This window comes from Talpa europaea, assembly GCF_964194135.1.
Source record: "Talpa europaea genome assembly, chromosome: 15".
Lineage (NCBI taxonomy): Eukaryota > Metazoa > Chordata > Mammalia > Eulipotyphla > Talpidae > Talpa > Talpa europaea.
In genome coordinates, this window is record NC_140083.1 from 62,652,986 (window position 1) to 62,680,853 (window position 27,868).

Genomic DNA, 27,868 nt, shown 5'->3' on the forward strand with positions numbered 1-27,868 from the left:
TTACTTGTTATAATGTGGGTTCAAGTGGGGGTGGTGGGAGCTTTGGTATAGGTGATTTCTAATTATGGTCTGTTGTTTGTTCCTGCTGATGCTTTGGGAAAAATTAAATTAGAGCCCCTCTCCCCCTTAGACCGTTTTCCAAATTCTTGAGCTGTTCCCCCTGGTCCTGATAGCATCGTTTTTGTCAGGGAAGTACATTTTATCTTTCATCTAGTGGAATTGTGTTGTTTGGCGGAGGGTGGGGTCAGCCAGGGATGGAACATGGGAGAGGACCATAAGCTTAGTGTGACCAAACTCCCGATTGCGGTAGCCTAACTCTCACAGTCCTTATGTTAAGCATTGGCCACACCTTCTGACAAGGAGAGCTTCTGGCAATGAAAGCATTTTTCTTCTTTTTCACGCAAAGATGCTTGGGGCCACTCTCTTACTGTATAGTTCTATTCAAGCACACACCTGTTGAACAAGGCTGTGCTATTTTACTACCCTTTGTGTTAACAAACCGTGATCTCTTTTTTAGGTATAACACATTGTGGTATCGGAAGAAGTGTCTTAACATTAATAGTCATCTTTCTTGTTCTTTTCGTTGGGTTGCCGAGTAATGCACTTGCATATAGGAAGCACAGCCTCTCCCTTTGTAGCTTTAGGGGAGTTTTTTCCCACCAAAGTTAAAAGTTCCATTGCCTGGAAATTGTTTGTTGCCAATGGCTGAAACTATGGTTCTGAAGAGAGACTGAGCGCGCCCTTCCTCTTTGGCATTTGCCCCAGTCAGCACTTCCTGGGCCAGTATATTCACTGACCACAAGCCTCCCGGGGAGTCTCACCACTTAACTGTCTCCACTTCCTCCTGAGATATCTTAGCCATCCAAGTATGACCTTCTCTGACTGTTCAAACTTGTTGCCATCTACCCCAACTCTCCTTTCTTCCCCATCTTATGTTTTCCCCATGGCACATGCCGTATTTTTGTGGTGACTGCTTGTTAGGTGTCTCCCATCACTAAATCAGAAGTTGCAGGACAGAAAGGTTTGTTTGTTGGTTTGTTTTAGTTTTACTGATTTGCCATTAGTTTACATAACTCTATCATTTGGGGCACAGGACTTCACACCTCCGTATGTGTACATGCTCCTCTTCCCTCCCAAGCTCCCCGCCACAGAGGATGCTGGTTGGTTTCTGGCTGCATTGCCACAGCAGTGGCTGGCCCTTAGTAGGTGCTAAGGGGTATTAGTTGGTTGAATGACAGATCCTGAAGAAAACCAGGAGATTCAAATTAGTCTTCATCTGACTTGTTTTGCTTGTTCTGATTTCATCTCTTCTCCTCTCTCCAGATCACCTTTATGGCAAAATGTTTTCTCCTCAAAGCTCAGATTTAACCTACTGCAGCCACATTTTCTCCATCCCATCAACTCCACCTAAGGGACCTTCCTTTCTCACTCCCCCAATACCATCTCATATCCTGCCCCCTCTTCTAGAGGGCAGAGTCCCAACTTTTTAGGCAGGAGGAAGATCAATTTTTTTTTTTTTTTTTAGATTTCTGCAAATGTATTTTCCACAAATTATGTTTAATGAGGTGAAGTCAACTTACATCTTTGTGATGTAAATTTATAACTAGGGGTTATAGATTTAAACCTCTACAAATGTATACTTTCAACCCCTGCCCATCCCCAGAGCCCCACAATCCTCCACGGTGTTCCCTTGGGCCCCTTCCCTCCCGCACCACCCCTCACCAATGAGATTAAATGGAGAGGGGTAAGTGAGTGCACCTGGGATAGATCCCCTGCATGTTGGGAGGAAAGGAGAGAAGGAGAGGGAGTACGCAGGTGGACCAAGAAGGGGAACTCTATGACACAGGCCAGCGCAAAGAGGAGGCAGGATAAGAAGGAAAGATGAGGCTGCTGAGGCTCCATAGCAGGGAGCTCTTCCTTCACAGGAGCTTGGTGGAGGCTGCTCACAGCTCTGGACCCGGCCTGGACTGGCCTATGTCTAGCAGCAGGGCCCTCTGGCCTGGAAGGACAGCTGCTGTCCCAGCCTTTACCTGTGCACCCTTCAGATGCATTTGAACACCGAGCCTCTGATAGGATGGGTTCTTCCAGCAGCGGTAACTGGATTTGGCAGTGCTGACAAGTGTAGGCTCCCTGTCTAATGCTGTGGAAGACAGTTGTGCTTCCAGTGTCCACCCTTCACTGCAAAATAGATGCCCTTAATTTTGAGGTAAGAAAACATGGTGAAGACATTACTAGGCAACTGGAACACACAGAGTGTATATAGCCTTCCTGACTTGGGAGTGTTTTTTTGTTTTGTTTTGTTTTGTTTTTTAAGTATATTTCACCAAACAGCATGTCTCAGAAATTCTGTCAGGGTCAGCCACTACCTATGAGACCAAGTTGCTTCAATCAGTGTAGAGTCAAGACAATCCAAGGATAAGCTGTTCTTGCCTCCAGATGCCATCGTCTACTTTTTTTTTCCTTTGGTTCATTTTATGTTTCTGTTACTGAAAATCTGTTTCAGGCTCTGCTGAAACCCTGTCCAGTATAATCTTCTTGCCTATTCACTTTTACAGGCAGAAACAAAAATTTAAGACCCGCTTCTAGTTTAATAAAAGTAAACTTCTCACCTGTTTTTATTCTGTCCATAAATTCTCTTGAGTATTTGATTTGCAGCCCAGACAAATAAGGCTAATCATGCTCCTTACTGAATAGTTCTTTTAACCATCCCACAGCCATGGATCCTTTCCCTTCTTGTGAGAAGGTCTTCGTGAAAGGTGGTGTTTAAAACACAAACAAGCCTTGCTGAGGAGTAACCCTTCCTCCTCAGGGAGCCCACATTCCCACCAGCAGGCATGATTCTGGAGCCCTGACTGTGCCCACTGCTGGCCCACTGCCTGCAGAAAGGCACCTCTGGGGAGCAGAGCAAATGTATGTGCGAAAGGGTCTCATACTCCCTTCTGCTGGGATGTTCCTGGTAAGACTGACTGAGAAGCCAAGGTTGTGTTTGGGAAGTTGAAAAGAGTGATTCCTCCTCTGAGAAGGGGAGGTGGATGCTTTACAGAATTCGTTTAAAAATGGCATTCATCTTTGAAGAATGTTCTGGTTGTGCAGAGGCTTTCAAGAATGCAGGTATTAAAGAAAATAAAAACCACAGCACTTTTTTAAACTAATTCCTCTAATGGCAATCATTAGTTTTTATACAGTTGGACGTTATGTTCTCTTAATTGAAACACACTCTGCCTGTTCATCTTATTAAAATAATGTTAAGACGTAGTTCTCGACATAATGAATTCAGTAGTAGACTTGCCTCCATCATTGTATTAGTTTGACAAAATTAGATGTCAAGTGAATTTCAGTAAATAAAATTCCACAGTTTCCCTTTAAAAAGTCATGGATTCCATAGATAAATGAATGGAATCTAGAACATAAGATAAATTACATAGAAAAACTTTTAAAATTGTATATTGAAGGGGGGAAGTTTACATTAGTATTAATATTAACATTATATGTTAATTTTATACTTATGTGTTTTATGTAAATTAATTATAAACATTAATTAGTATTGTAAAATATAAAACCCTAATCATTAGTCAAAATGGAAAAATTACCTGAGTTAGCCTTTCTTTAAGAGATTTGCCCCTTTTTGTTCCCTGGTCTGAATGGTCATTTGTTACACTAAAATGTTGCCTCAACCTATCTCTGTCCCTTTAAAGTCTTTTAAACCTTTATTTCTGAAAGGGGGGTACTTTGCAAATATTTTGGTGACCCCACAAAAGTTACTGGCTGTCAGTATGATAAATATTGGTTTACTGACTTTTGAATTGTCCCTCAAAAGAAAATTTCATGCTTCTGGAATGGGTATAATTTTACATTTCTCTTAAGTCAGAGTCACTGTAGAAGATACTCTCATTCCGATGCCATAGAACAGTCTGGCTGACCTTTTGAGCACACTATTATGTATTGCTCTTTAGCTTTTGGGTCCTCAGATAAACAGCTGATTGCGTAGCTGGCATGCTGTGGGGCAAGGGGAGTTGTCTTTGAAAGTTAAGGATTTCTACATGTTTTGTTTGGATTTCCAAAAGTGCTTGTGTGAATGACCCATGGCTACAGATTGCATCAGATTTTAATTTAATTTGGAAATAATCAAATTGGAGTATTTTAAGTAAAAGTAAAAAGTATAAGATGCCTAACTGTACATACAATGTAACCATTTGAATAAGGAAGGAAAATAACCCGTTAGTGTCTATCTAACAAAAATCATGAGAGGAACTCAGAAGAAACTTTTCAGTGTTTCCAGGTCACAGGAGGACCTGACAGATGGAGGACAAGGGTTGGAGTAGGACGTCTAATGTATTCATTGTTTTCATTTAAATGCATTTGCTGCATTTATCATGGCAATTTTTAACAGCTTTATAAATATGACTGACAATAAAGTACATATTCATAGTATGTGCCATTTTTATACTTTTTATTTTAGGGACTATGTGACTATATTACCTATTAAAAATAGAAAGAAATTAAACATTGGCTAAGTAAATAGGTACAGATCAAAGTTGCCTTGCCCTGAGTTTTGTCACCTGCCCTTAGATATCTGAGGTTCAGTCTAAGAATTTTTATTCCTTTGACTTCTTGTAGAAATTTTGGAGTTTTTAGCTTGGTGGTTTTGCCAATAAAATTATCGTCTCTTGTCATCTTTTAAATCCTAGCTGATGGAGGAGATTTAGGAAACAAACCTGTCACACACCAGCCCCTATTCTCAGGGTGTTGACATTCTTCAGGGAATGCAGAGAAATTTCTAAATCAGGATTGTTCCTCAGGATGAGAACTTACCCAGAATTCTCTGGAAGTAAGTGGAGGAGGTTTAGGACAATTGTCTCCCCACCCTCCAGGCCCTGGGCAGGGTTCTGTCTCTGACATAATCTGTTTAGGCTACAGAAAATCACACCTTGGGCATAGAGTGGATGAGGAGGGCTCCAGCTGGCCCCAGCACCCTGTGAAGAGTGTAACTCTATCCTCGTTTCACCTTCCTACCTTTACTTCAGTTACCTCCTCATCTTAGGGTCACTTTGACCAGAACTTTTTTTGGCCCAGGAAAGTCTTTTTATATCTGGAATTACTCCAGCCCTCTGGGTAAGAATGACCACTTTCTGTGTGGTAGACCTGTTGACTGTTGCCCATCTGAGGCTTCATTGATTTGGACTTAGGAGATTTGGTTGAAGGGAAGCAAAGAGGAGAACTTTCCAATTCAGTGTTTGCATGTTTGCTGTCTTCTCCCTCTCTTTGTCCCTTGATCTGCTAACCCAGATAACTGCTTTGTCTCATCTGGATTTTATCACTGAGAGGAGCCAGCAGACAGACTCAGCACCATTGTTGGAGTCACCTTGCTCTTGGTCTCGGGTTTCCACTTTCTGTGCCAGCCGGGCAGCCTCCCCTACAAGTCACGTCATTCTCTCTCAGTCCACTTTCATTCTGAGAATAGGGACTAAGAGACACAGGGTAATGCATAGTAGGAGCCCTGGTTTGGGACTCAGATAATCTGAGCGCAAGACTTCTATTGCAGTGAACTGTGTCACTGAGATGTTAGATCTTGATTCAATGCTACATCATGGGAGGTGCTTTGCAAAGCCACGTGTGTTGATTTGAGTTGGACAAAGTCCCTAGTTTCTTCTGTTGAAACTGAAATGACTTTTGTACCTCCTTGGCTATAAAGCTGTCCAGAAAATAGACACATTTACAGGCTTTCAGTTTCTTGGAAGATGAAGTAGACAAATAATGTATGAAATGCATCTGGTTTGTAAAATGTGGGGGCGGATGAGATGATTTCTCAGGTGCCTTCTCCCTCCAGGTGTGTGTGACTCTGTGAGAAAGGGCATGGCTTGGTGGAAGCTGAACTCTGGGAGGAAGGAGTTGCTTCCATCTTGTCTTCTGATGAGTGATGTCTTAGATTCCAGGGGCAACCAGCTCCATCCAACATTGGCATTTTCAGGTCATTTTCCTCCTTATTCTTTGTGCTATGTAGTTGCTTTTTTGCTTACTCACTTTAGATAATTAATTTCACCCTCAGAATAAACTTTGTTGGGCCTCCCCCGGTGGCTCAGCGGTTGAGCGCTGGGTTGCGAAGCTGCCCGCAGCCTCTGCAGCACCGGTTCGATCCCCGGCCTCCCAGGGGAGGGTCCCACATGGTGCACAGACCTCCCCTGCCGCCCGCTGCTCCCCTCAGCAGTGTACTTCGGTCCTTCTGCCTGTTCTGCTCTCCACTCTGGCTCTGGTGAATTCTCTCACCCTCCTGCACTTCTGACTGTACCCAGTGCTTGTACAAATAAATAAATAAATCTAAAAAAAAAAAAAGAATAAACTTTGTTGAGAACACAGGGCCAATATTTTATCTACATTTTCTAGAAGAGGAAACTGATTCAGAGAGATTAGCTGATTCGTCCAAAGTTGATTAACAAATCAATGTCAAGGCCATTTCTCTTTACATCTTTCTTCCTTTCGGTTTCCAATTTTATGCACACACACACACACACAAACACACACACACACGTATGTATACATATGTCTGTATAAAATTGGGAAGTTAAGATCCAGTGATGCTAGAGGGTTTTACTGTCGTGATCTGATATCACTCCCAACATGTTTTCAGTATCTTAAATCTTTTATGGAACAAGGAGAATTTTACTTACAGCAGTTCAAGTTGAGTATCTTATGTGCAAAACAATATGGAGGTAAGAAATAATAAAGCCCCTGTTTTCAAATGATTACCTCTAGAAGTTGAATGCCAATAGTAAATATCTAGTTTTATGTTATAGATTTCATGTTAGCACAAATGGACCGGGGCAGAAAGGAATCTGAGAATGTTGAAGGTCAAGGTGAGGTCCAAGCAATGGGCACAAAACTCCAACTTGTATTCATTACCAAACAAGTTGACTTTAGGAGTTTGGCAAGAACAGAGAAGGACTGGCTCCAGTATTAAGGGCTCTGTGTGTGTAGGTTGTGGTCCTAGAGGCCTCAGTTAAGGTGTGAGGTTTTCAAAGGCTGGGACTCGGTGATTCACTTAAGAAGGGCACAAGCAAGTGATGGGTAAGCCTGTGAAGGTGAAGCAACTAAGGGGGGTGGGGGGTGTGGTAGGCAGAGCTGTGAGACTATGTTGGTTGGGACTGGGTCATATTCCCAACTGGGTCATACACCTTTACAGTTGGTGAGACAAGTGTATCAACTATATTTGTCCTTCTTCCTTAACTGGCAGTTGATATTTAGAATTTCCTGTTTTCCTGCCTGTTTTCTCCTTCATGAGGGCAATTTAAAGGGCTTGCTGGGTGGGTGTGGGTGTGGGTGTATCCGCTCACACACATAAACACACACACACTCTCAAGCACACACTCCCACTATCACAGTGATACTCCATCAGAAACAATTTTTTGTCCTCAAGATATGGCATTACTAACCTGGTCCTAGACTGTTGTTCACTGTGTTATTTTCCAGAAATAAGCAAGTAGAATGGAGGAAACCCAATTGGAATAATAGTCATTCAAGCAGCTTTTTATACATAGCTCTCTTAATTTCATACCACAATTTACTTAATGGTGGGCTCCAGGTTATTATACCTCATTTATGTGTCTTTTTTGTTTTTGTTGTCTTTTTTGGGTTTTCATATTTCGAGGTGAAACTAATGAATCATTTAGCCATACCTGTTTATCCCTTTTATTTGTTTGTCCAAATGAAACTGTGCATTCAGGGTGGAATTAGGTTAATGGAGTAAATATGCTGAATCATAATACTCTCCCTAATCTGAGGCTTTTTCTTTTTTGACCCCATGTTTTCTTTCCTCTCTCTCCGTGTAGGCTTTTCAGTCCAGTGTGAAACTGTTGGCGCGAGGGAGCAAAGGTGGAGTGATGTAATGCCCTGGCTGCCCCAGAGCATCTTTTGTTGCGGGATGGTTATTCCAGTCATCTCTTTATGAATCAAATGTGAGGGGCTGCTTTGTGGAAGGAGTCCTTTGCAAGAGCACACCCACGGGAAAGAGAAAGAGACATTCACTTGGAGGGCTCTTGCTGAAATGGGTTTAACTCTCCTTTTGCCAGTCACCACCAGCCTGACCTCATCCGTTTTTAGTACAATGGAGCGGCTGAGCCTTTGAGCTCACCCCCCCGTTACATCATCGTGGCAAATTAGAGGAGGAGGAGGGAAAGAGGACTTACTGTTGTCATGGCCCATGAGATGATTGGAACTCAAATTGTTACTGAGAGGTTGGTGGCTCTGCTGGAAAGTGGAACAGAAAAAGTGCTGCTGATTGATAGCCGGCCATTTGTGGAATACAATACATCACACATTCTGGAAGCCATTAATATCAACTGCTCGAAGCTGATGAAGCGAAGGCTGCAACAAGACAAAGTGCTAATTACAGAACTCATCCAGCATTCAGCCAAACACAAGGTAAAGGCTTTCTTTTTCCTTTTTAAAGTAAATGGGCACATTGTCTGGGGAATCATTTTGGTTGAAGCCTTATTTTTATGGGGAGATAGAATTCAAGGAAATTTTGGCTGCTTTTTTAATTTTGATACTTTAGAATACCTAAAAATAATTTACTAACCATGTGGTCACATTTAAAGATATCTCTAACTGTTAGGGAAAGGTTAACTTATTTTAATTTGGTCGAGTGATAATGTTGTCCTCTTAATGGCTTGCTGAAATTATTAATTTACACCTTAACAAATAGTTATAATAACTAATACGTTATACTGTTAAGGATTACCAATCATGTGTTGACATAACAGATTATTAACAATTAGTACATTAATATATTATTTTGGATCCTGCACACATTTCCTGAAAAGAAATCTTTCTTTTTTAAGAGCCTGGGAAAGAAAGTAATTTAGAAAGGCTTTCTTTTTTATTTGTGGGAAGGTAACATTGGTCAAAACTTAAGGAAATTGTCTGCAAGGAAAATTATTCCTGGCAGACCAAAATAGGATCTTTGTGGTAGTAAGGCTATTTCTTTTCTTTGGGAATAAAAATGAGTTGATGTTTTAATTTTACTAAATGACTGACTTCTTTGTTGTTATATAGAAACCATTTTTTACACTCAAGGAACGTGGTGTTTATTTTGCATGTTATTTTGTTTTGTGAGCCTGGCCCTTTATAGTGTTAAAGATTTAAAACCAAGGCTTTTGAGCAAATCTGCCAAGAAATGGTACCAATTCTGCCTCAGAAAAGCGTTTTTTTTTAAGTTCATTTAAATCTTTGGGGCATGTTTAGTTTGTCCTTCATTCTTAATCAGATTTTTAACCAAAGACTTTTTCAGCCCCAGTATTTAAGGGATGCTCTTGGTGCCTTCCCACTTCACAGCCTCCCATTTGCCCTTCAGGTGGACATTGACTGCAGTCAGAAGGTTGTCGTTTATGACCAGAGCTCCCAAGATGTGGCCTCTCTGTCTTCAGACTGTTTTCTCACTGTACTTCTGGGTAAACTGGAGAAGAGCTTCTCCTCCGTTCACCTGCTTGCAGGTAAGGCTGGGAGGGGACTGAGCACTGGAAAAGGCGTGTAGCCTGTGTGTAAGCAGTTTTTACCTATGGACTCAAAGTGCAACAGGTCATCACAACAGTGAACTTAAGGCCTGACATGATTTCTTTACAACTTTCAATGACATCACTCTTCCCCATATCCTGATGCTGTCATTCTTCCACATCGCTCAGTGTAATTTTGACTTAGTCCAAATGCCTCTTAACTAGCTATTAATTATCCCAAAGGGCCACATGGGTTGATGTGGCCATGTAGATAGAGCAAAGCCAGTGGCTTCTTTTGGGTATTTTTCCATTCCCTGGTGATCAAAGAGCCCCAAATACGTACAGCTCAGCTCCTGCTATTAGTACCCCCAATGCCACCCCTCCACCCCGATAAAAACTAGGCCAGTATTAAACAGTCAATGTTAGCATTCATCATTAAAGTAGACTCCAGCCATAAGCCCGCCATGCTTGCATGTTATGAACAGTGAGACCGGCAGAGCGTATTCTCAGATCCTTTCCTCTCATAACGAGGATAACTATTTTAAAACGGATTCAGTTGTGTATTTTGGTTTGTTTCTTTTTTTTTTTTTTTCAATGAATAAAGAGTCTAAACTTGTAAGTGCTAAGCAACCAGATGATTTAATAAAGTACATTTTATATCTGCCCTGAAGGAGGGTGGCGTGGGAGTTCCCGCTCATCAAATTCCAAACCAGGGTGTTCATCCTTTCTTGGCTTGCTTGCAAACCTTCCTAAAGCCCTTCCAGTTACACTGGATCACAGTGTAGGGCAGACAGTTGAATGACACACAGCCCCCTCTGAGACCTCAGCAGATTCTCCCTTTCACAGGGAGATCTCAGAAAGCGAACTGTGGATAGCTATCTATTTTCACACTGTAAGTACTTTCTTGCCAGGAGGATACAGTGAATGTGGTGTTTTATTGACCATTGATTGGTGGAAAGAGTAACATTTTGATTTTAAGAGAATGGGATGAATCAGCTGGCGACTTAACTAACAGTTTTCACCTTGCAGGTGTGAGATTTCCAGGTCTCCAGTTCTGTCTCATCAGCTTTTGTTTCAGTTCCTAAGGAACAGGGGTAGCTTCCTGTTTCTTCCTTTCCTCTTTTGCCACACCTTTCCTTTATGGGGCGCTTCTGTTGGATTTCTCCAGCAGTATCCTTCAGCGAAGCCAACTTGTCTTTGGACACAGTTTTCAGGATTCTGTATCTGGGAATTGTAGTACTAACCTCTGTTTCTTGTTGGAGACACATGTTGTACTGGGAGTTCAGCTGTGTTACCTGGGACAACTGTGTCACTTGTGTTCCACTCAACTCAGGTGAGTTCAGGAACTCATTTCATGCTGCTTATAGGCACCACGAGGGATTTTACCTTGGAATCTCATTCATGGGGCCAAGGTTTTTCTTATATGTTTGTCACAATGAGTGTTGATCCCCCTTGCTCTAGTTTAAGACTTTTCTCCTTATGGGGTGCTCTGACACGACAGCTTGTCCTAGCAGACCCACCACAGAGGAATGAGTGTATGTTGAGGTGGTAGCCACAGGTGTTTCGTTTCTTGAACCCTCTTTACTCCCCTTTTCTAAAACACACACCTTTGTTACATGGGACAGTTGTTATTAGTCATGTGTGGCTTGGGAGGGACCTTCACGGGGAAGTGAGGAACTAAGGGCTCAGTCCTATGAGCTCGATCAGCCTGGGGACGTATGACTTGACTCTCTGCTTCAGACAGGAGATGTTGCCTCGGCCTAAACAAAAGACTCTTGAGGCCAGGCACAAATACTTGAAATATGTTGCTAGCGTACATCACCCTCTGCAGCCTAGAATCCTGCAATTTTTTAGTTTAGGAGGTAGCCTCAGTGCCTGGATTCCCTTGTTTGGAAGTTTCTGAGCAGTCAGGTCACTTAGGACAAGCAAAAGAAGGTTCTGGATGGTTGAAAGTGCCCCTCCCAACCATCCAACACCTCTGAAGCATTAAATATTCTCTTGGTTTGAGAGTCTGTTCATCAGAGTAGACAGAAAAGTAGCACAAGTGGAAGGGAAGGCTGGGGGGGACTGGCCTCAGTGCTTGGCAGCCTGGTTTTTTTGCCAAGGACCAACTGCTTGGAGGGCATCCCAGGGATGTGGGAGAGGAGGACATATCGACACATGTTTCAAAAAAATGTCCTTGGGAGTGAAGGGGGAGATAATTGCGGAAAAGCATGCTCACTTCTCACAGGTGCTACAGGAAATGGCAAGTTTACTGCTCCTGTTGCCTTCAGCAGTTAAGAGATGCCTGTTGGTCTCACATGCACATATTAACAGAAAGACCAAGTGGTTTCTTCAAGTAATTTCTCTGTCAATTTCAAGTTTTCAGCTGAGATTATTCAAGAAGAAAGTGTCAGCTATGTGAGATGGTTTTTATGGTCATTAGACATGGAAGTAAAGACCTGTGGCTCATGTTCTATTCCTGTTCTCCTATAGAGAAAGAGGACTCTGAGGTAGGGGAACAAGCAGGATGGAGCTAATTTGTAAATTTCAGCTTCTACCAAGTGACAGCGTTCTTTTAAGCCACAGGGACATCAGTGAGATCTGATTCCCAAGCCTTCTAACCTGAACCATAGGACCTCTTTTCCAGTGGACTCTGCATATATTGACCACATCTGTGGGTGTCCTTGGCCAGTGACCTTGACCTGGTCCTAAGGCCTATCCAACTTTCCCTTTTTCTAAGCCTCTTCACATTCTAAACAAAATGACTCATTTGATAGCCATATACTATTTTTCTAAGTCTTTCATTATCTTATTAAACACTTCTTTAAGCCTTATATTGTCATTTATGATTTTCATGTGTGAACTTCACTACCCTACTGGATTCTCTTTTTCAAGCTGAGGACTCTGTCATGTTCATTTTATGTTCCCCATAAACTTTCAGTAACTATTTGATACATAAATTAGGTTTCTACTATTTCTATGCAATATCATTTCTTTTTTTTTTTTTTTGGTGTTTTTTATTTTTTTTTATAAATTTTATTGTTATATTCCCCATACAATTGCAGCCCCCCCATTCTGACCCCAATCCCTCCCCTCCCGCCCCCGCCCCCCTAAAAGTGTCTCTGGTTCATAGTTTTTTTGTTGATTTTGATTTTCACTTTCTTATATTCATTTTCCTGGTCCCTTATTTAAGTTTTCTAGATTCCTGCTATGAGTGAGACCATCCGGTATTTTTCTTTTTCTTTTTGGCTTATTTCGCTGAGCATGATCCCTTCCAGCGCCATCCATGTTGCTGCAAATTGCATGTGTTTATCTTTTTTGAATGCTGAGTAATATTCCATGGTATATATGTACCACATCTTCTTGATCCAGTCATCTATTTTTGGGCATTTGGGTTGTTTCCAAAGCTTAGCTATTGTAAACAGTGCTGCTATAAACATAGGGGTGCAGGTGTTCTTTGGAATTGATGTTTCTGTGTCCTTTGGGTAAATACCTAGGAGTGGAATTGCTGGATCATATGGAAGCTCTATGTTTAGTAGGTCCAGAAATCTCCACACAGCTCTCCACAGTGGTTGGACCAGTTTGCACTCCCACCAACAGTGCAGAAGAGTTCCTTTTTCTCCACACTCTCGCCAACATTTGTTGTTGCTAGTTTTTTTAATATGTGCCATTCTCACTGGTGTAAGATGGTATCTCATGGTAGTTTTGATTTGCATTTCCCTGATGACAAGTGATGTTGAACATTTTTTCATATGCCTGTTGGCCATTTGCATTTCCTCTTCAGAGAAGTTTCTTTTTAGCTCTTCTGCCCATTTTTTGACTGGATTATTTTCTTTGTTGTTGTTGAGTCTCATCAGCTCTTTGCAGATTTTTGTGATCAGTCCTTTATCATTAGTGTTGGGTGTAAAAATGTTCTCCCAGTTGGTGGGGTTTCTCTTTGTTTTTGTTATTGTCTCTTTTGCTGTGCAGAAGCTCTTTAATTTGATGTAGTCCCAGCTGTTTATCTTTGCCTTCACTATCACTGCTTTGGGTGATGTGTCTGTAAAGATGTCTTTGATGTGCAAATCACGTAGTGTTTCGCCTATATTTCCTTCTATATATTTTATGGTTTCAGGTCTTATGTCTAGTTCTTTAATCCATTTTGAGTTGATTTTTGTGTATGGTGTGAGGTAGTGGTCAAGCTTCATTCTTTTGCATGTAGCGACCCAGTTTTCCCAGCACCATTTGCAATATCATTTCTTTTACTAGTTCAGAATATAAGTGATAGTAATTAACAGCAATGAAACTCAGTGTAACAAAAACTTGAAATTGTTTTGAAGTAAATGATTTATTTGCTAAGTGTATTTGTTTAGTGAGAACAAACACACCTGCTATGGAAAAAGAATCCAATATGCAAATGTTTCCATCCATTTAAGTAGATAAATACGATTTTAAGATCTAATAAAAACCCTTCAATGGGGCCTCCCCGGTGGCGCAGTGGTTGAGCGCTGGGTTGCGAAGCTGCCCTCGGCCTCTGCGGCGCCGGTTCGATCCCCGGCTGCTTCCCGGCCACCAGAGGAGGGTCCCACATGGCGTGCAGACCTCTCCTGCTGCCCGCTGCTCCCCTCAGCAGTGTACCTCGGTCCTTCTGCCTGCTCTGCTCCCCGCTCTGGCTCTGGTGAAGTCTCTCACCCTCCCGCGCTTCTGACTGTACCCAGTGCATGTATAAACAAAAACGAACAAACAAATAAAGAAAGAAAGAAAACATGCCTCTATAAAAAAAAAAAAAAAAAAAAAAAAAACCCTTCAATGGCTAAACAACGCTAATGTTGTCTGAGCCTTAAGTACTGAGCTTAATTAGAGTTAACAGGTCGAAAGATCTAGTGACACTCAGGAAGATACAACTCCTTGAATCCTTTGGCTGAGAATGGGTGAAATAATTTATGTATAGGCCTCCCTGGTGGTGCAAGGGGTTAAGCACTGCACTATGAAGCAATCCGCAGCCTCTGCAGCACAAGTTCAATCCCCGGCCGGCCAGGGAGCTACCCACATGGTGCAGCAGACCTCTCCTGTTTCGCCTGCTGCTCCCCTCAGCAGTGTATTTCAGTCAGTCTGCCTGTTCTGTTCCCCACTGTGTCTCTGGTGGATCCTTTCACCCCGCATCTCTGGCCTGTACCCCAGCTCTTACATGCATAAATAAATAAATCTTAAATAATTTACGTATACATATGTCAACGTAAGCTGATTTCTCTATTAACCAGTAGTAAGTCTCCAAGCCAAGGCAAATCACAGCATTGTTTCACTCCCAAAGATTAAAGATTACTTTAGTGATCAGAAGCAGCTTCATCTTGACAAAACAGAATAAATCTGGATCTCTTGGAGAAATTCTCCATCATCACTAATGGTTAGGTAATGGCAAAACCATTTTTGCCTTTTTAAAGACATTTTTTGAAGTCAGTTATTGAGTAAATACAGTTGGAGGGCATGTAGGCTTCCCACAATCATATTGAAAAGCAAAATTTAAGAATTTAAATGAATGGAGTGACAGAACAAGTGTGATATAAACGTTTATTTCATAAAGTGATTTTATAACCAAGGATCCTGTGTTGAGGATTGTACTAGGTAATACATCTCTATGAATAGTCTTTTTAAAAAATATGAGCTAAAAAAACCAAGTCAAATGGTCGGCAACATTGACTTACTGATTAACATTTTTGGTCTTTTTTCCTGAACTTTCAGAAAACAAGTTCTCTTTAAAAAATAATCGTGTTTCTTGGCTTTTATTCACTCTGTATCACTTTATTCTACTTACTTTTTTCTATTATGTTCCTAAGAGTACCAGTTTGAAAATAATAAACAAGCTTTTATTTTTGTGCTAACCACAAGAAAAGAGAATAAATGTGTTACTTTAGTAGAAATAAAGATCAGCCTACAGATGAAGAATACTGTTTATTGTATCCTTTTTCTTCACTCATATGAGTAAAGGCAAAAGGAACCCATGACAGCTTATTCATTCTGCAACCCTCATTTCTATCCTGTGTTGAGCCACAGGATAACTCTACAGCAAAAAACAACAACAAAAAAAGAAAAACCAATAAAACATAAGTGAATCTCAGACTTTAGTCCTTTCATTTACAAGTAAGGAAAATAACTGGCCCTTGAGTGACTCTCCCAAGATCTCACTGTGCACCCCACACCTATATCCCTAATAATTCCAGAGCCTTCTCTTTCATCAGGAGGCTGGACTGGGAATCAAGGGTGCCTGTCTCGGATCAGGCTACTCCTGAAAGGCTCTTTTTCTGGTAGCTCTTTCTCAGCCTTTGGATATCAGAGTCCTATTCTTATTTTACGAGTTTTGAAATGAAGCAATATATCAAAGTATACTGTATATAAACAATTTTAAAGCATTAGATTATGTCAGCTAGGGATATCACCAAATACAAGTCTAACTATTCTGAACATATCCCTAATAATGGAGAAGATACCATTTATTAAGTGTTTACTAATAGGTGCAGGATTAGGTAAAGCCCTAAGAACTTTTGTAAACATTTAGTCTTAGATTAATGTTTGCCATGGGTAAAGGCCAAATCCATACCTCTTTGGGTTAGGTTTGCCAATGTAGTTAGAACTTGGAGTGAGTAAAGCTGTATCGACTCTACACATTTTCAGTTTAACCAAGATCTAGATTCAGTCAAAAGTTCTGTATAAAAATTATATAGCTATGGTGTAATGGAATCAATGACTGTGCTTCCTCACGGAAACAGAGAAGAACTCGATCCTTCTTGTTACAGATTTTACTTTCTGTGCAATTATCATCAGTTCTGTGATCTAGTTTGGGGTTTTTTCTGTCCCTTTGTCTAGAGAGAGGAAATCTTCAGTCATTCCTTTTCAAATCCTGTTGTCGCTGGTACAAGAGATAAAAATTAATGGTTTTTAGTAGAAGTATCTATTTAGGAATTGACTGGTCTTGTGTTTCAAAAGCTGCAGTGACCAAGAACCACTGAAAATAGACTAAAAATAGGTGTTGTTTTACCCACTGGTTGCCACGTCTTTGCCGAGCCTCCGTTGGCATGAGGTTATTCAAATTGGATCATCTTTTCTCCAATTGCTACCTGCCAGTGTGGTAAGCCAGTCTGTGTCCCTTCCTAGCTCCCAGTAGCCAAGCCATAATGCCCGAGGCTGAGTCTTTTTCAAAAATGGACTAGAGACAAGACTAAAGATAGTTCCTTGGTCCCTTATCCTGATATTTTGCACAAAACCAAAGCATCCTTGGTGACAGCAGTGACATCAGCCTTCCCTGGCCTCTGTCATCTGTGTACTCTGGAGACTTGCCAAGTCAGGCATATTCCTTGGCCTCTTCATTCAATCAGCCTCTCAGCCCCTTAGTTTATGGGCATTTCTGTGGCTGGGCCTGGGTGGGGCGCTGGCTGGTGGGTGGGTACCAGAAAAGCAAGAGGCCTGTCCCTGCCCTTGAGCTTACCCACCTAACGGTTCATTTGGGGAAACATGTTTACTGTAGATGAAGCTGGAAAGTATATGATCATGTGCTAAGCTATTTGATATAGTGATAAGGACGAGTTCTTGTAGTCCACAGAAATTGGGGAAGATTTGATGATGACATTGGAATTTTCATTGAACCTTGAAAGATGAATAAGATTTGGGTAGGGACGGACCTTGGCATTCTAATTGTAGGAGAAAGCATGATTAAAAAATGTCAGGAATGAACATAGATTTTAAAGGACAATAAGCAGACTTTATTGTGAAGGAGAGGAATGGAAAATGAGATCAAATTAGGTGAATTTTTTAAAGCAGAAGGGGACATTGTGAGCCACTGGAGGTTTGGTGACCACAGTTGTCATTTTTTAGACTCTAGATCTTTCTTTGACCTGTCGGGTCTGTCTGCTTTCCTCCTCTTATGCCACCAACCACGTCAAGCCAACATTACCCTCCCTCTATAGCTCCAGGAGCTGCCTAACTGGTCTGCTCACATCCTTTGACTTGCCACTCACACTGTAGCCAATGTTTTGTTTTTATTTTATTTTTAATTTTAGAATGTCAGCCAGATTACCTCACCCCCCCCACTTTAGTATGCTTCAGTCCTGTTAGGGTAAATTCTAAGGTCCTTAATGGACTCACCAGGCCCTGCAGTGGTTGGGTGCTGCCTGCCCCTTTAACTTCATCAGATGCCACTTTAAGTCCTCAGTGTGTTTTCTGATTATTTCAACTCTGCAGGCCTGAGCTCATTGCTCTGTTTCTGCAGGATCAGTCTCTCTAGACTGCACAGAGATTCTCTCTCTGCTGCCTTGAGCTTCCTCCTCTCCACCACTTACCTAGGTGTCTCCTTCTGGATTCAGTGTGGTTGCCAAGCCTTCCCTAGCAACCAGGCCAAGTTGCTTTCCTCTGTTATACACACTCCTTTTGCCATTTAACAACATTAATGATTTATCTGATGATATGGTTAAAGTTCATCCTCCTAAGCTTATCAGTCCCTGAGTGGGCATTGGCTTGGTCACCACTGTGCCTGTTGCCCAGCACTGGGTCCAGCTCACAGTAGGTGCTCACTCAGTGTCTTTTTGAACTTGTGTGAACTCCAGGGTACTCTGGCGGCAGTGGGCTGACTGGACAGGTATCCTTCCCTTCCTCACTGCTCTGTGAAGTCTCCTGGGAAGCTGTGCAGTTTGCCAAAGAGGAACACTGTCTCTAGAAGGCGAGACACAGAAGTCTTAGCATCCGAAAACCTCCTGCCAGAGATCAGAGCACTCTGAGCTTCATAGAGAAAGGCCTGAGAAATGAGTTGTCTAGTGATTCACGGACACTTTACAGTTTAGTCAAATTTGATTCTTTGGAGTCATTCTCCAGAGACCAGACTCATATTCCTTTTCCTTTTGACTCATAGTTTCCCCCTGACTGATCATCTCATTGTGATGAGCCCTGTGATGATCACTGTAGGCTCATCCAGCAGACACCAAGAGTGTGACTGTGGTTGGTCTGTTCGTCCTGTAAGGCCCGTGCCCCTGTTCCTTGCGCTTTGGTGCTGCTATCGGAATCCTGAGCCACTAAGGAGCTCCAGAAAAAAATTTCCCTCTTCTCCTTTGATGTGTAGTCCCCTGGCTGTGGCAGAAACACACTGAGGATTCGATGTTGCTCTGAATCCTCATTCAGCTATTCTTTTTTCCACTAGTAACAGAAAAGCAATTTTTTTTTTGCCCTGGACCTTCTTTCTTACCCTGAGAGTCTTTTGGGGCATTGTGATCCAGGAATAGGAAGCAGATTCTGGGTCCCCACCCATGCCAACATAACTTTCGGCTTTGAATGGAACCAGGAAATCCTTTGAACACCAAAAATACACAAGTCTTATGTCCATCAACAGCTATTCATTTGTAACAAGGAAGGATTCAATAAACATTTATTGAATTCTAATTATGTGCCAAGCAATATGCTAAATGATGAGACAATTCCAAAGGTGTATAAGATATAATTCTTATTCACAAGCAGTGCACAATGTTTTGTAGCTAGAAAATGAAGAGGTCTCTCCGTCTTACACACATAATTACCACCAGATGATTGCTTTAAATTTGATAGAAGTTCTCAGTTGGCAAGGCCTGCCCAGATATGCTGGTATGGGAAGATATTTTTTTTTAAGTATGACAAAATAGAGTTTAAAACTATCAGAAAGCACCTCACATTGTAAGGGAAGATTATATAGTGAAACTTGATGCAGTGGTCAGTATATGTGTTGTTCAGAAGGTTCTTGACAAAAAATGTATTTTACTCTTCGTGATAAAAAGAATTTTGGAATATACTGCTATCATAGAGCTGTAACTTGAGCTTGCTTGTGGTTTGGAGGGAAATACAAAATGGGCTGAAAAGACTGAATTGCCGAAGGCCTGAGAAGGGAGAGCACAGGTGTATTATGTCAAGTGATCTATTTGCTGTTATGTAGGGTACTGGCACCCTACATAAGAATTAATATTAATTCTTACATTTCAGTGAAAACAGGCTGGATAATAGATTAGCATTGGATTATGAAGGGTTTTCAATGGATTGGTAGGAATTTTTTTATAATGGGTATTTGAGAGCAGAAAATATAACAAAACTTTATTTCAGGATTCTTAATCTGGCAGCAGAGTAGAAATGAATTAGAAAAAGAAACAGAAAAGTGGTTCAGAGGTGTTACAAATCTACCTAAGAATGAGATGCAAGGGTCCTGGACTAGGGCGGTGGCAGCGGCCAGCAGAGACATACTAGAGACAAATCAGCGTGCTGGCATGCCAACAGAACGTCGCCGCAATGATGGAGAATGGGGAACATGAGCAGGAAAGAGGCTAATGTGCGTAACAGAAGAGTGGGAGATCCTGGCTCTCATTTATTTTAGAAATGTCAGTAAGTCTTTCAAGTGAAAATGACCAAAGGGTGTTGAAAATGTAAGAATTTGAAATGTTAGAGTGGAATTTGGGACATCAAGCCCTGAAAGACAAACTTGGAAGTCCTTATTTTTCAGGTGAAAATGAGCAAATGTGATCTCCTTAATAACCACCTCCTCTGCGCTGACGAAAGTAGAGGCCTTCTCAGTCCTTGCTCCTCAGAGAGTCCCAGATGCTGTTGTCTTGATCCCTTACAGTCACTGGAGGACAGTGTCAGTGGGGGCTGCCTCTGTGAATCTGGCTGTCCTGCTTACAGAGCTTGTAGGTTTTTTTCAGCCAAGTGGTGGATTAAGGCCATATTCCATTTAATTGGTTATTCTGTTGCACTCTTTAGAACAATCTTTGTTTGTCTGAGGGCATTAAGAGTCCTGGCTGTGTGTGTGTGTTTTAAAAGGAGTTTCTGGGCTTAGTTAGGTATTGCCAGTTTGAAACATCAGCAAAATAGCTATCAAGCTACATCTTCTGAAGCCTCTTTTATTAAACAACATTCTGGATTTTGCCAATTGAATTGATCTAGATCATCATTTTTTTTATTTTATTCTTACATCATTAATTCTTACATCATTTTTCATTTTTGCATAATGTATGCATTTTCATTTTGGTTATATTCCCCATACAATTCCCACTGCCTTATTCTGACCCTAATCCCTCTTCTCCTCCCCCCGCCTCCCACTGTAGTGTGTCTCTGGTCTATAATTGCTTGTTGATTTTGATTTTTACTATATTGCAATTAGTCTTTTTCCTGGTCCCTTATTTAGGTTTTCTAAATTCCTGCTATGAGTGAGGTCATCCGGTATTTTTCTTTTTCTTTCTGACTTATTTCACTGAGCATGATCCCTTCCAGCTCCATCCATGTTGCTGCAAATTGCATGAGGTTTTTTTTTTTGATTGCTGAGTAATATTCCATTGTGTATATATACCACATCTTCTTGATCCGGTCATGATCTAGATCATTGTATCTTGAGGAACAATTCAGATGTAGCTATTTGGAATCACAAGAAATGATCAGTTGCATTATTTTAGTATTTCATGATTTTTTACTGCTAGTACTTGAAATTTTTTAATTCATTTGTTGTGTATGTGAAATTGTTCATCCTAAAATAGGACATAGATGCTACTAATGTGGTTGAGAAAAAATATGCTATGTTCTCTACATTCTTGGAAATGATTGTGTGGTTTGGCTTCAGACAACCTGTATACCCTGCAGTATTACAGTTACACATTTTGTTTTCTCTCTTTGGGGGTACACAATTATGTGGCCCTTACTTTTCATTTAACTAATGTCAACTCTCCATGTATATGCAGATTGCTGGCCCTGGAAGATTTGTCACTTGAATAATCTGTTAAGTGACTAGAGAAAAAATTCTCTAAAATTCAGACTAATTGCTTCTCGGCCTTTTGGCTAAGATAAAGTGTAAAGTTCAGACTAAATTAGCATAAAATCATTTGATTGCTCTTAGGAGCTGTTCAGATATATATTTCAACATTTCAGTTTCTAATATCAGAGTTGTCTCCTTTTTGTCATCTGTAATGCAGCAGATTTTATCTCCACTCTGGAGAGAACAGCTCCCCATAGGTACAGGTGTACTCCACTTAAATTCTTCCTGTATGTTCTGCCAAGTTCTTGCCATACGTCTTCCCAAACAAATGGGTTGTATTTGTCACATAAATGGAGTTTTTGTTTTACCAAAAGATGAAACTACATGAGAACTGTATTTTAAAACTGAAAATTATACAAGCTGAATAAAAATGATTTAGTATAAAAAATTCAATTTGCATATGGCTTTTTATAAAAATATCTTCCATAAAGTCAAACTTTGTTATAAATATGATTTTTGTCTGTAGCTGCCGAATTCACAATATGGGGGAAGTTAGTTGCCTTTAATTCTTCCTTCCTACTTTGGGCAACTCTGTCCATTGGTAAAGCTGTCAGCTTGCTTCCTAACTGAAGCATAAATGGAGAAATCCTCTTTTTGCCTGCAGTGAACCAACTGTAAAGAAATTATTTATCTCTAGTTTGACTGAAAGGATAGGGATCTGTTTTTAGAATTTAAGATTAAAAAAATTTTTTAATATCTCTAAGATATAGTAAAGGGCTGCTTTTGTTTTATATAAGTACCCTCTCATTAAAAACAAACAAACAAACAAACAAAAAAAACACCAAACTGATTTATAACCAGTTACAAGGCTCAAAGGGAAGAGAAAGGAGTGACTTACAGAATTGTTCATTAGAGCTATTAAATGCATTTTGTTTTACTTGGCAGATTTTTCCCCCCACAAATTGAATGGTGGGTCATCAAATTGTGAGAGAGATGCTTTTAAGAAACTTGGTGGAATTAGAATAAAGTGGTATATAAATTATGAATGCGCTTAAGCTTTACCAAATGTTTTCTCTGTCCAAAGTAATATATATTAGGTTGTCAGAGAAGTCATGATGCATTTTGCATAGAAAAAAATACGTCATGACTTTTCTGATAACGCAATATGTACTTTTGTTCATGAACATGTATTCTAGTGGACAGATTTGTGGGAGACCAACAAACAAATGTGGATTTTAACACTGTAGATTATCTGCCTGTCCATCCAAATCTGTAGAGGACAATGGTGTCTATGTGCCTCTGTCTACAGGTCTTCCCAACCCCTTTTCTCTGCAGATTAGGGGTGTCTGCATCGAACACATCTTACTCATATATCTAGCATCAGGGGAAAAGCAGATACAGCCATTCCTAGTGTCAGGTCTCTCTCAGGGAAGCAAATGTGGGTTATGCAACTTGCTATTGTTTGTAGTCCCAGGTGATGAATGGCATAAAATCCTGGACTAGGAGACACTTGGCAAGTTGGAACCATGAATGAAATCCTTGAAATTCAAAAGTTATTTTAAAACTTTTTCAAGCAGCTAATCAGTTTTTCAGTATTGCTTTTCACAGTAAACAAAGAATAATGAACTGCTGTTGTGTCTTCCTGCAACAGAATCTAAGGTGGGGTCTGTGGGACACAGTTGTGACTCCATGCATCTGTCAGCTGGATGTGACATAATGAATTCCGATGCAGATCTGCTTTGTAAGAGGAAGAAGGCCATTGTGGACATAGTTCAAAACTGAGTTGCTGATGAGACCATAGATAGTTTTTCATGGGCTGGGAGAAACCAGGCAGTGTCTCATCTGTTGTTAATTAGCAAAATGAAACTGGGGTCACTAGAGTGCAACAATGAATGAAAGGTCAGTGAATGGAAAAAGCTGTCAATGGAGGAGGATGTCGGTGGAGTGGAACACTGTCACAGATAACATCAGGGAAAATGGACTTTTTGGCTGAGGCATTGTTTTCTGGAAGTGACTAGGAGCCATGGTTAGGGACATTGTGAGCCAGGCTGAGCACTAAATGAATAACTCGATTTCAGCAAAATCTGCTAAATGATATGAAGGCTCTTCTGATTTGGGCTAGAGATCAGCTGAAAAGATTCATGAAAAGGGTTTCTTTTTGTTTTTTGTTGTATTTTATAACAAGTTATTGCTGTTGCTTGGCTTTTTACTGGTTTTGAGGCTGAAACGTGTTTTTAGAATGCTTTCATTTATTTTGGTGCTGGCTTCAAATTTTCTAGGACCACACTCGCTTTTGAGATGTGCCATAGTTAAGGTGACTGAGGATCACTGTACTTATGAATGCCCAGGATGGGCCCCGGCTGACTGACTTGGGTCAGGATTGTCACCGAATTGCAACCCCTCTGATAGCCATTGTGTGGAGGCCAGCTCAAGAGCCCTCTGTCCCAGCCTCAGCCTCACTGCCAGCTCGCAGAAGGTGGTCACCAGCAAGCCAATGGCTCTGTTTGTCTTTTACCTCGCTCATCTGTCAGGTTTCTTGTGACGTGCATTTAAAGAAGCTCTTGTGTCTCTGGTGTGCCTGACCTCCTTCCCTTTTTTTCTCCCTCATTGAACCAGATAGCTTTGAGGGAAAACTTTTCCATTGAGTTGAGAAAGGCCTGTGGCCATTTTCTCCCGGTATTGAGACCATGTCAGCCCCCGTGGTTGGTGAGGGCAGGACCCCTTTGACACCAGCAGGATTGTCCCTGCAACCTGGAGAGAACTGAAGTGAATTCTCTAGTGAGTAGAGAAATATTGTGGCACAGAGATTGAGAGTGCAATCTCACGGTGTGGGCTCAGTCTTTCCACTCTCCTTGTTACCAGTGGAGTCTTTCTGTACCTCTATTATCTGTTAAAAAAAAAAAAAATAGAGCAGTTGAATTCATAGATTGAATAAATACTTGGAAAGGGCATAGAGCAATGCTTGTCACACAGTGAACATTCAGTAGTTCTATGATTACTTATTTGTAAGTATGATTATACATTTAAAATGGAATTCAGGGGCAGTTTCCTTGGGTTGTCTGGTTTATCCTTTCTCTGAGAACATTTACTAGAATACAGTTTTGTTGGATTTAAATAAGAGACCATCCCGTGGAATGTTTTGGACCCAGAATAGAAAAAAAACAAAAACAGTTCTTGAAAAAGCAGCCAAACCACAGGAGTTAATACAAGTTAAAATGCAAACTCATACAGTTAAATTATAATCAAAATAGTGTCTGTCAGTGACTGTGTGGGGTAGTTGTAAGAGAGGCAAAGAATGATGAGCCTCTCTAACATTAATTTTTACAAGAACCACTTTGGGGGAGAAACCTCACCTTAAATAACTATTAGGCAGTAGTGGGACTGAAAAGTAGTAGAAACAAAATATTTATAAAGTCAAAACAGTGATGCTCGTCTACCTGTGGCATTATTAGCTAATGCTTTTTTTTTTTAATTTATATTTCTGGACCTCCCCGGTGGCGCAGCGGTTGAGCGCTGGGTTGCGAAGCCGGTTCGATCCCCGGCTGCTCCCCGGCCACCAGAGGAGGGTCCCACATGGCGTGCAGACCTCTCCTGCTGCCCGCTGCTCCCCTCAGCAGTGTACTTCAGTCCTTCTGCCTGCTCTGCTCCCCGCTCTGGCTCTGGTGAATTCTCTTACCCTCCCGCGCTTCTGACTGTACCCAGTGCATGTATAAACAAAACAAACAAACAAACAAACAAATAAATAAATAAAACATGCCTCTATTAAAAAAATTTATATTTATTTTTCACTTATTTTTTCCATTGTTTTTACATCCTTGTTAATTTTTTGACAGTCTAGGATTTCTCCCATCAGGTGTGGTCACCATAGGATACTCTTTCTGAGATTGCCCCTGGGCTGTATTTGTAGGTGTAAGATTTCTACTTGACTCCATTCAGTGATTGCAGTGGCCTTAACTGTGAATCTAGTATATATGTAATCGAACTCTTAATAGATTGGGGAGAGGTGGCAGAGAACGGGTTGGGGAATTCCGTCCTGGAAAAAAAGTTTGGGAAACTTATTTGAATTAATTGAAATAAACCATTTTCTTCAGAGATGCTTTTTCGGAGCCTTTAACATGCTAATGTGTGTTCTAAGTGGCCCAGAGAGAGGGGATATGCAGTATTTGCTTACTTTTTGGACCAGTCTCCTTTCTTGGCAGGATGCTGGGGCACATTTTGGGAAATGTAACCATTTCACTTGGTGTCTCAGCTGAATGTGAAAGTATAGCTAAACAGTTTGCTCGAGGATGGAGGATGGAGAGAGGCCTCCCATGTGAGGTGGGCTTCTCAATGGCGACCCCTCTGTGGAAACAGTGATCATTGATACTTCCTGACTCCACCGCCAGGCTCAAAGTTCTTTACTTGATTTAACTAATTTAATCCCCTCAATGACTGAGGCAGGGGTGATCTCTACGCCCATGTTATTGAGAGGAAAATTAATAGTCGAAGGGTTTAAAGACCTTGCTCACGTCAGACAAAAACGGTGAAGCTAGGCTGTGAGATCACCTACAAGAGCCTGTGTGCCCTCCCTGCTGAATGATGGCAGGACACTCGTGTGTGGCTTGTGTGCCATGTGTACACCAGGAGGCTGTTCCTGGGCAGGAGGACAGCAGGAACGTGTGACATAACAGTGAATTCTGTGTAGACAGAGTACAGGCTTGGAAGAAATGGTATGAAATGAAACTGCACCAGTGTGGATTCTGAAGGCCTTGTCAGTCACTCAAAGCTACTTGGGGTTTCCAAAGGACACAGAAACATCAATTCCAAAGAACACCTGCACCCCTATGTTTATAGCAGCACTGTTTACAATAGCTAAGCTTTGGAAACAACCCAAATGCCCAAAAATAGATGACTGGATCAAGAAGATGTGGTACATATATACCATGGAATATTACTCAGCATTCAAAAAAGATAAACACATGCAATTTGCAGCAACATGGATGGCGCTGGAAGGGATCATGCTCAGCGAAATAAGCCAAAAAGAAAAAGAAAAATACCGGATGGTCTCACTCATAGCAGGAATCTAGAAAACTTAAATAAGGGACCAGGAAAATGAATAACTATAAGAAAGTGAAAATCAAAATCAACAAAAAACTATGAACCAGAGACACTTTTAGGGGGGCGGGGGCGGGAGGGGAGGGATTGGGGTCAGAATGGGGGGCTGCAATTGTATGGGGAATATAACAATAAAATTTATAAAAAAAAAAAAAGCTACTTGGGGTTTCTGTGATGCGAGCGCCCACTCTTTCCTGCAGGCTACTGTAAGACATTTAGTAAGCCAACTGCTTGTGAGCAAAAACCATGCAGATACTTAGGTTGGTGGCTGGGGGTGCACTTCTATATTTCACAGATGGCACAGTTGTCACCATTTCCCTGCCATCCTAACTCTGCTGCGTGACTGCAGTGTGTAGACCCTAGACACAGGCATCCAGCGGGTGACACAGGGGGCATTAAGTGATGACAGTCCCTTCTCAACCCCTTGCAGTTCTGCAGGATTTAAGCACATATTTTGTATGATTCTGGAAAGGCTAGTAGACTGTAACTCAAGGACACAAAGAGAAATATTTCATGAGATTTTTAGTGTCTTAAGACTTGACCCAAGAAGTCAAGGTAGGGTTTGGGGAGGCTGCCCTGTCTTCTGAGAAGACCTAACATGTTCATTGTTTTTATATTTAATAGTATTAAAAATACATAACTATCCCCAGATTCCAAATCTCTTCAGCTCCTGAGTGTGGATAGCAGTGACTTACCTGAAAATGTATCGGTATCTGGTTGGTTCCTGGGTTTGGATTTGGTTAACCAGGACTATTGAGATTGGAAAACCCAATAGAGATCTTGCTCATTTTTGTTTTCCTAAAGAGGTGAGGGTGTATTGGGCTGGAAAGACATCTCTTCACTAGGGTGGCAAACCCATGACTTACTGAAGGTCACAGAGCATTCAGTCCAAGGACAGGACTAGAAAAACTCAAATTCTTCTGAGTCCAGGAATCTTGCCACAGGCCTTCATGTACAATAAGTAATTGGGATCTAGCAACACTTCTCTATGGGGCTCAGCACAGTGAACAGCAGACCCTGAGACTCTGTGGTAATTAGAGGAACCTTGACTAACTGCCCAGGGAATTCCAAGGACTCGATACAGAGAGTATTTAGAAGAGTCACAGAGAATGTTTGTGATATCTTTGAAATTAAAAACCTGTGGAGTAGGAACATGTAAAGCCAATTCTAGAGAAAAATGTTAACTTGATCCATTTTATTTTGAAGAAATAATCTCTTGCCTCAGTTCACTTTTTTATATCCCTGTTTTGCTTCTGTGAGTAATTATCTTGGCCTCATTTCTTGCTACTGACTTTAAATCCTCTTTACATTCCAAAGAGCATTCCCATGGCGGGTTGGCGGGTGGGGGGGGGGGAGCAATGAGCAGTTGTGAGGGACTGAAGAGGAAGAGGGTGAGACAAGGAGGACTTGTTAAGGGTCCCCAGGACTTGCTCATCCTATTGTGGCCAAGACTTGATGGTGGGATCGCATCTCAGACTTTGCAGCCCCAACTGTAGAAAGGAATACAGGTGCATGGGTGCCCACATGCATCTGTGAGCTTTTTTAAAGATTTATTTTTTATACAAGCACTGGGGTACAGGCCAGA

General features: G+C 41.2%; 1 protein-coding gene across 2 annotated transcripts in view; it reads left to right on the forward strand.

Annotated features, from left to right (window-relative positions):
* Window positions 1–8,187: 8,187 nt before the first annotated feature.
* The window catches only part of DUSP16 (dual specificity phosphatase 16), a gene marked incomplete at its 5' end in the record, with an annotated part of 36,372 nt that continues 16,691 nt past the window's right edge, over window positions 8,188–27,868 (forward strand). For both annotated transcript variants that reach the window (XM_084255120.1, XM_084255121.1), the window contains 2 exons: window positions 8,188–8,415; window positions 9,347–9,485. In XM_084255120.1, the coding sequence (XP_084111246.1) occupies window positions 8,188–8,415; window positions 9,347–9,485 (367 nt within the window). The remainder of the gene's footprint in view (window positions 8,416–9,346; window positions 9,486–27,868) is intronic.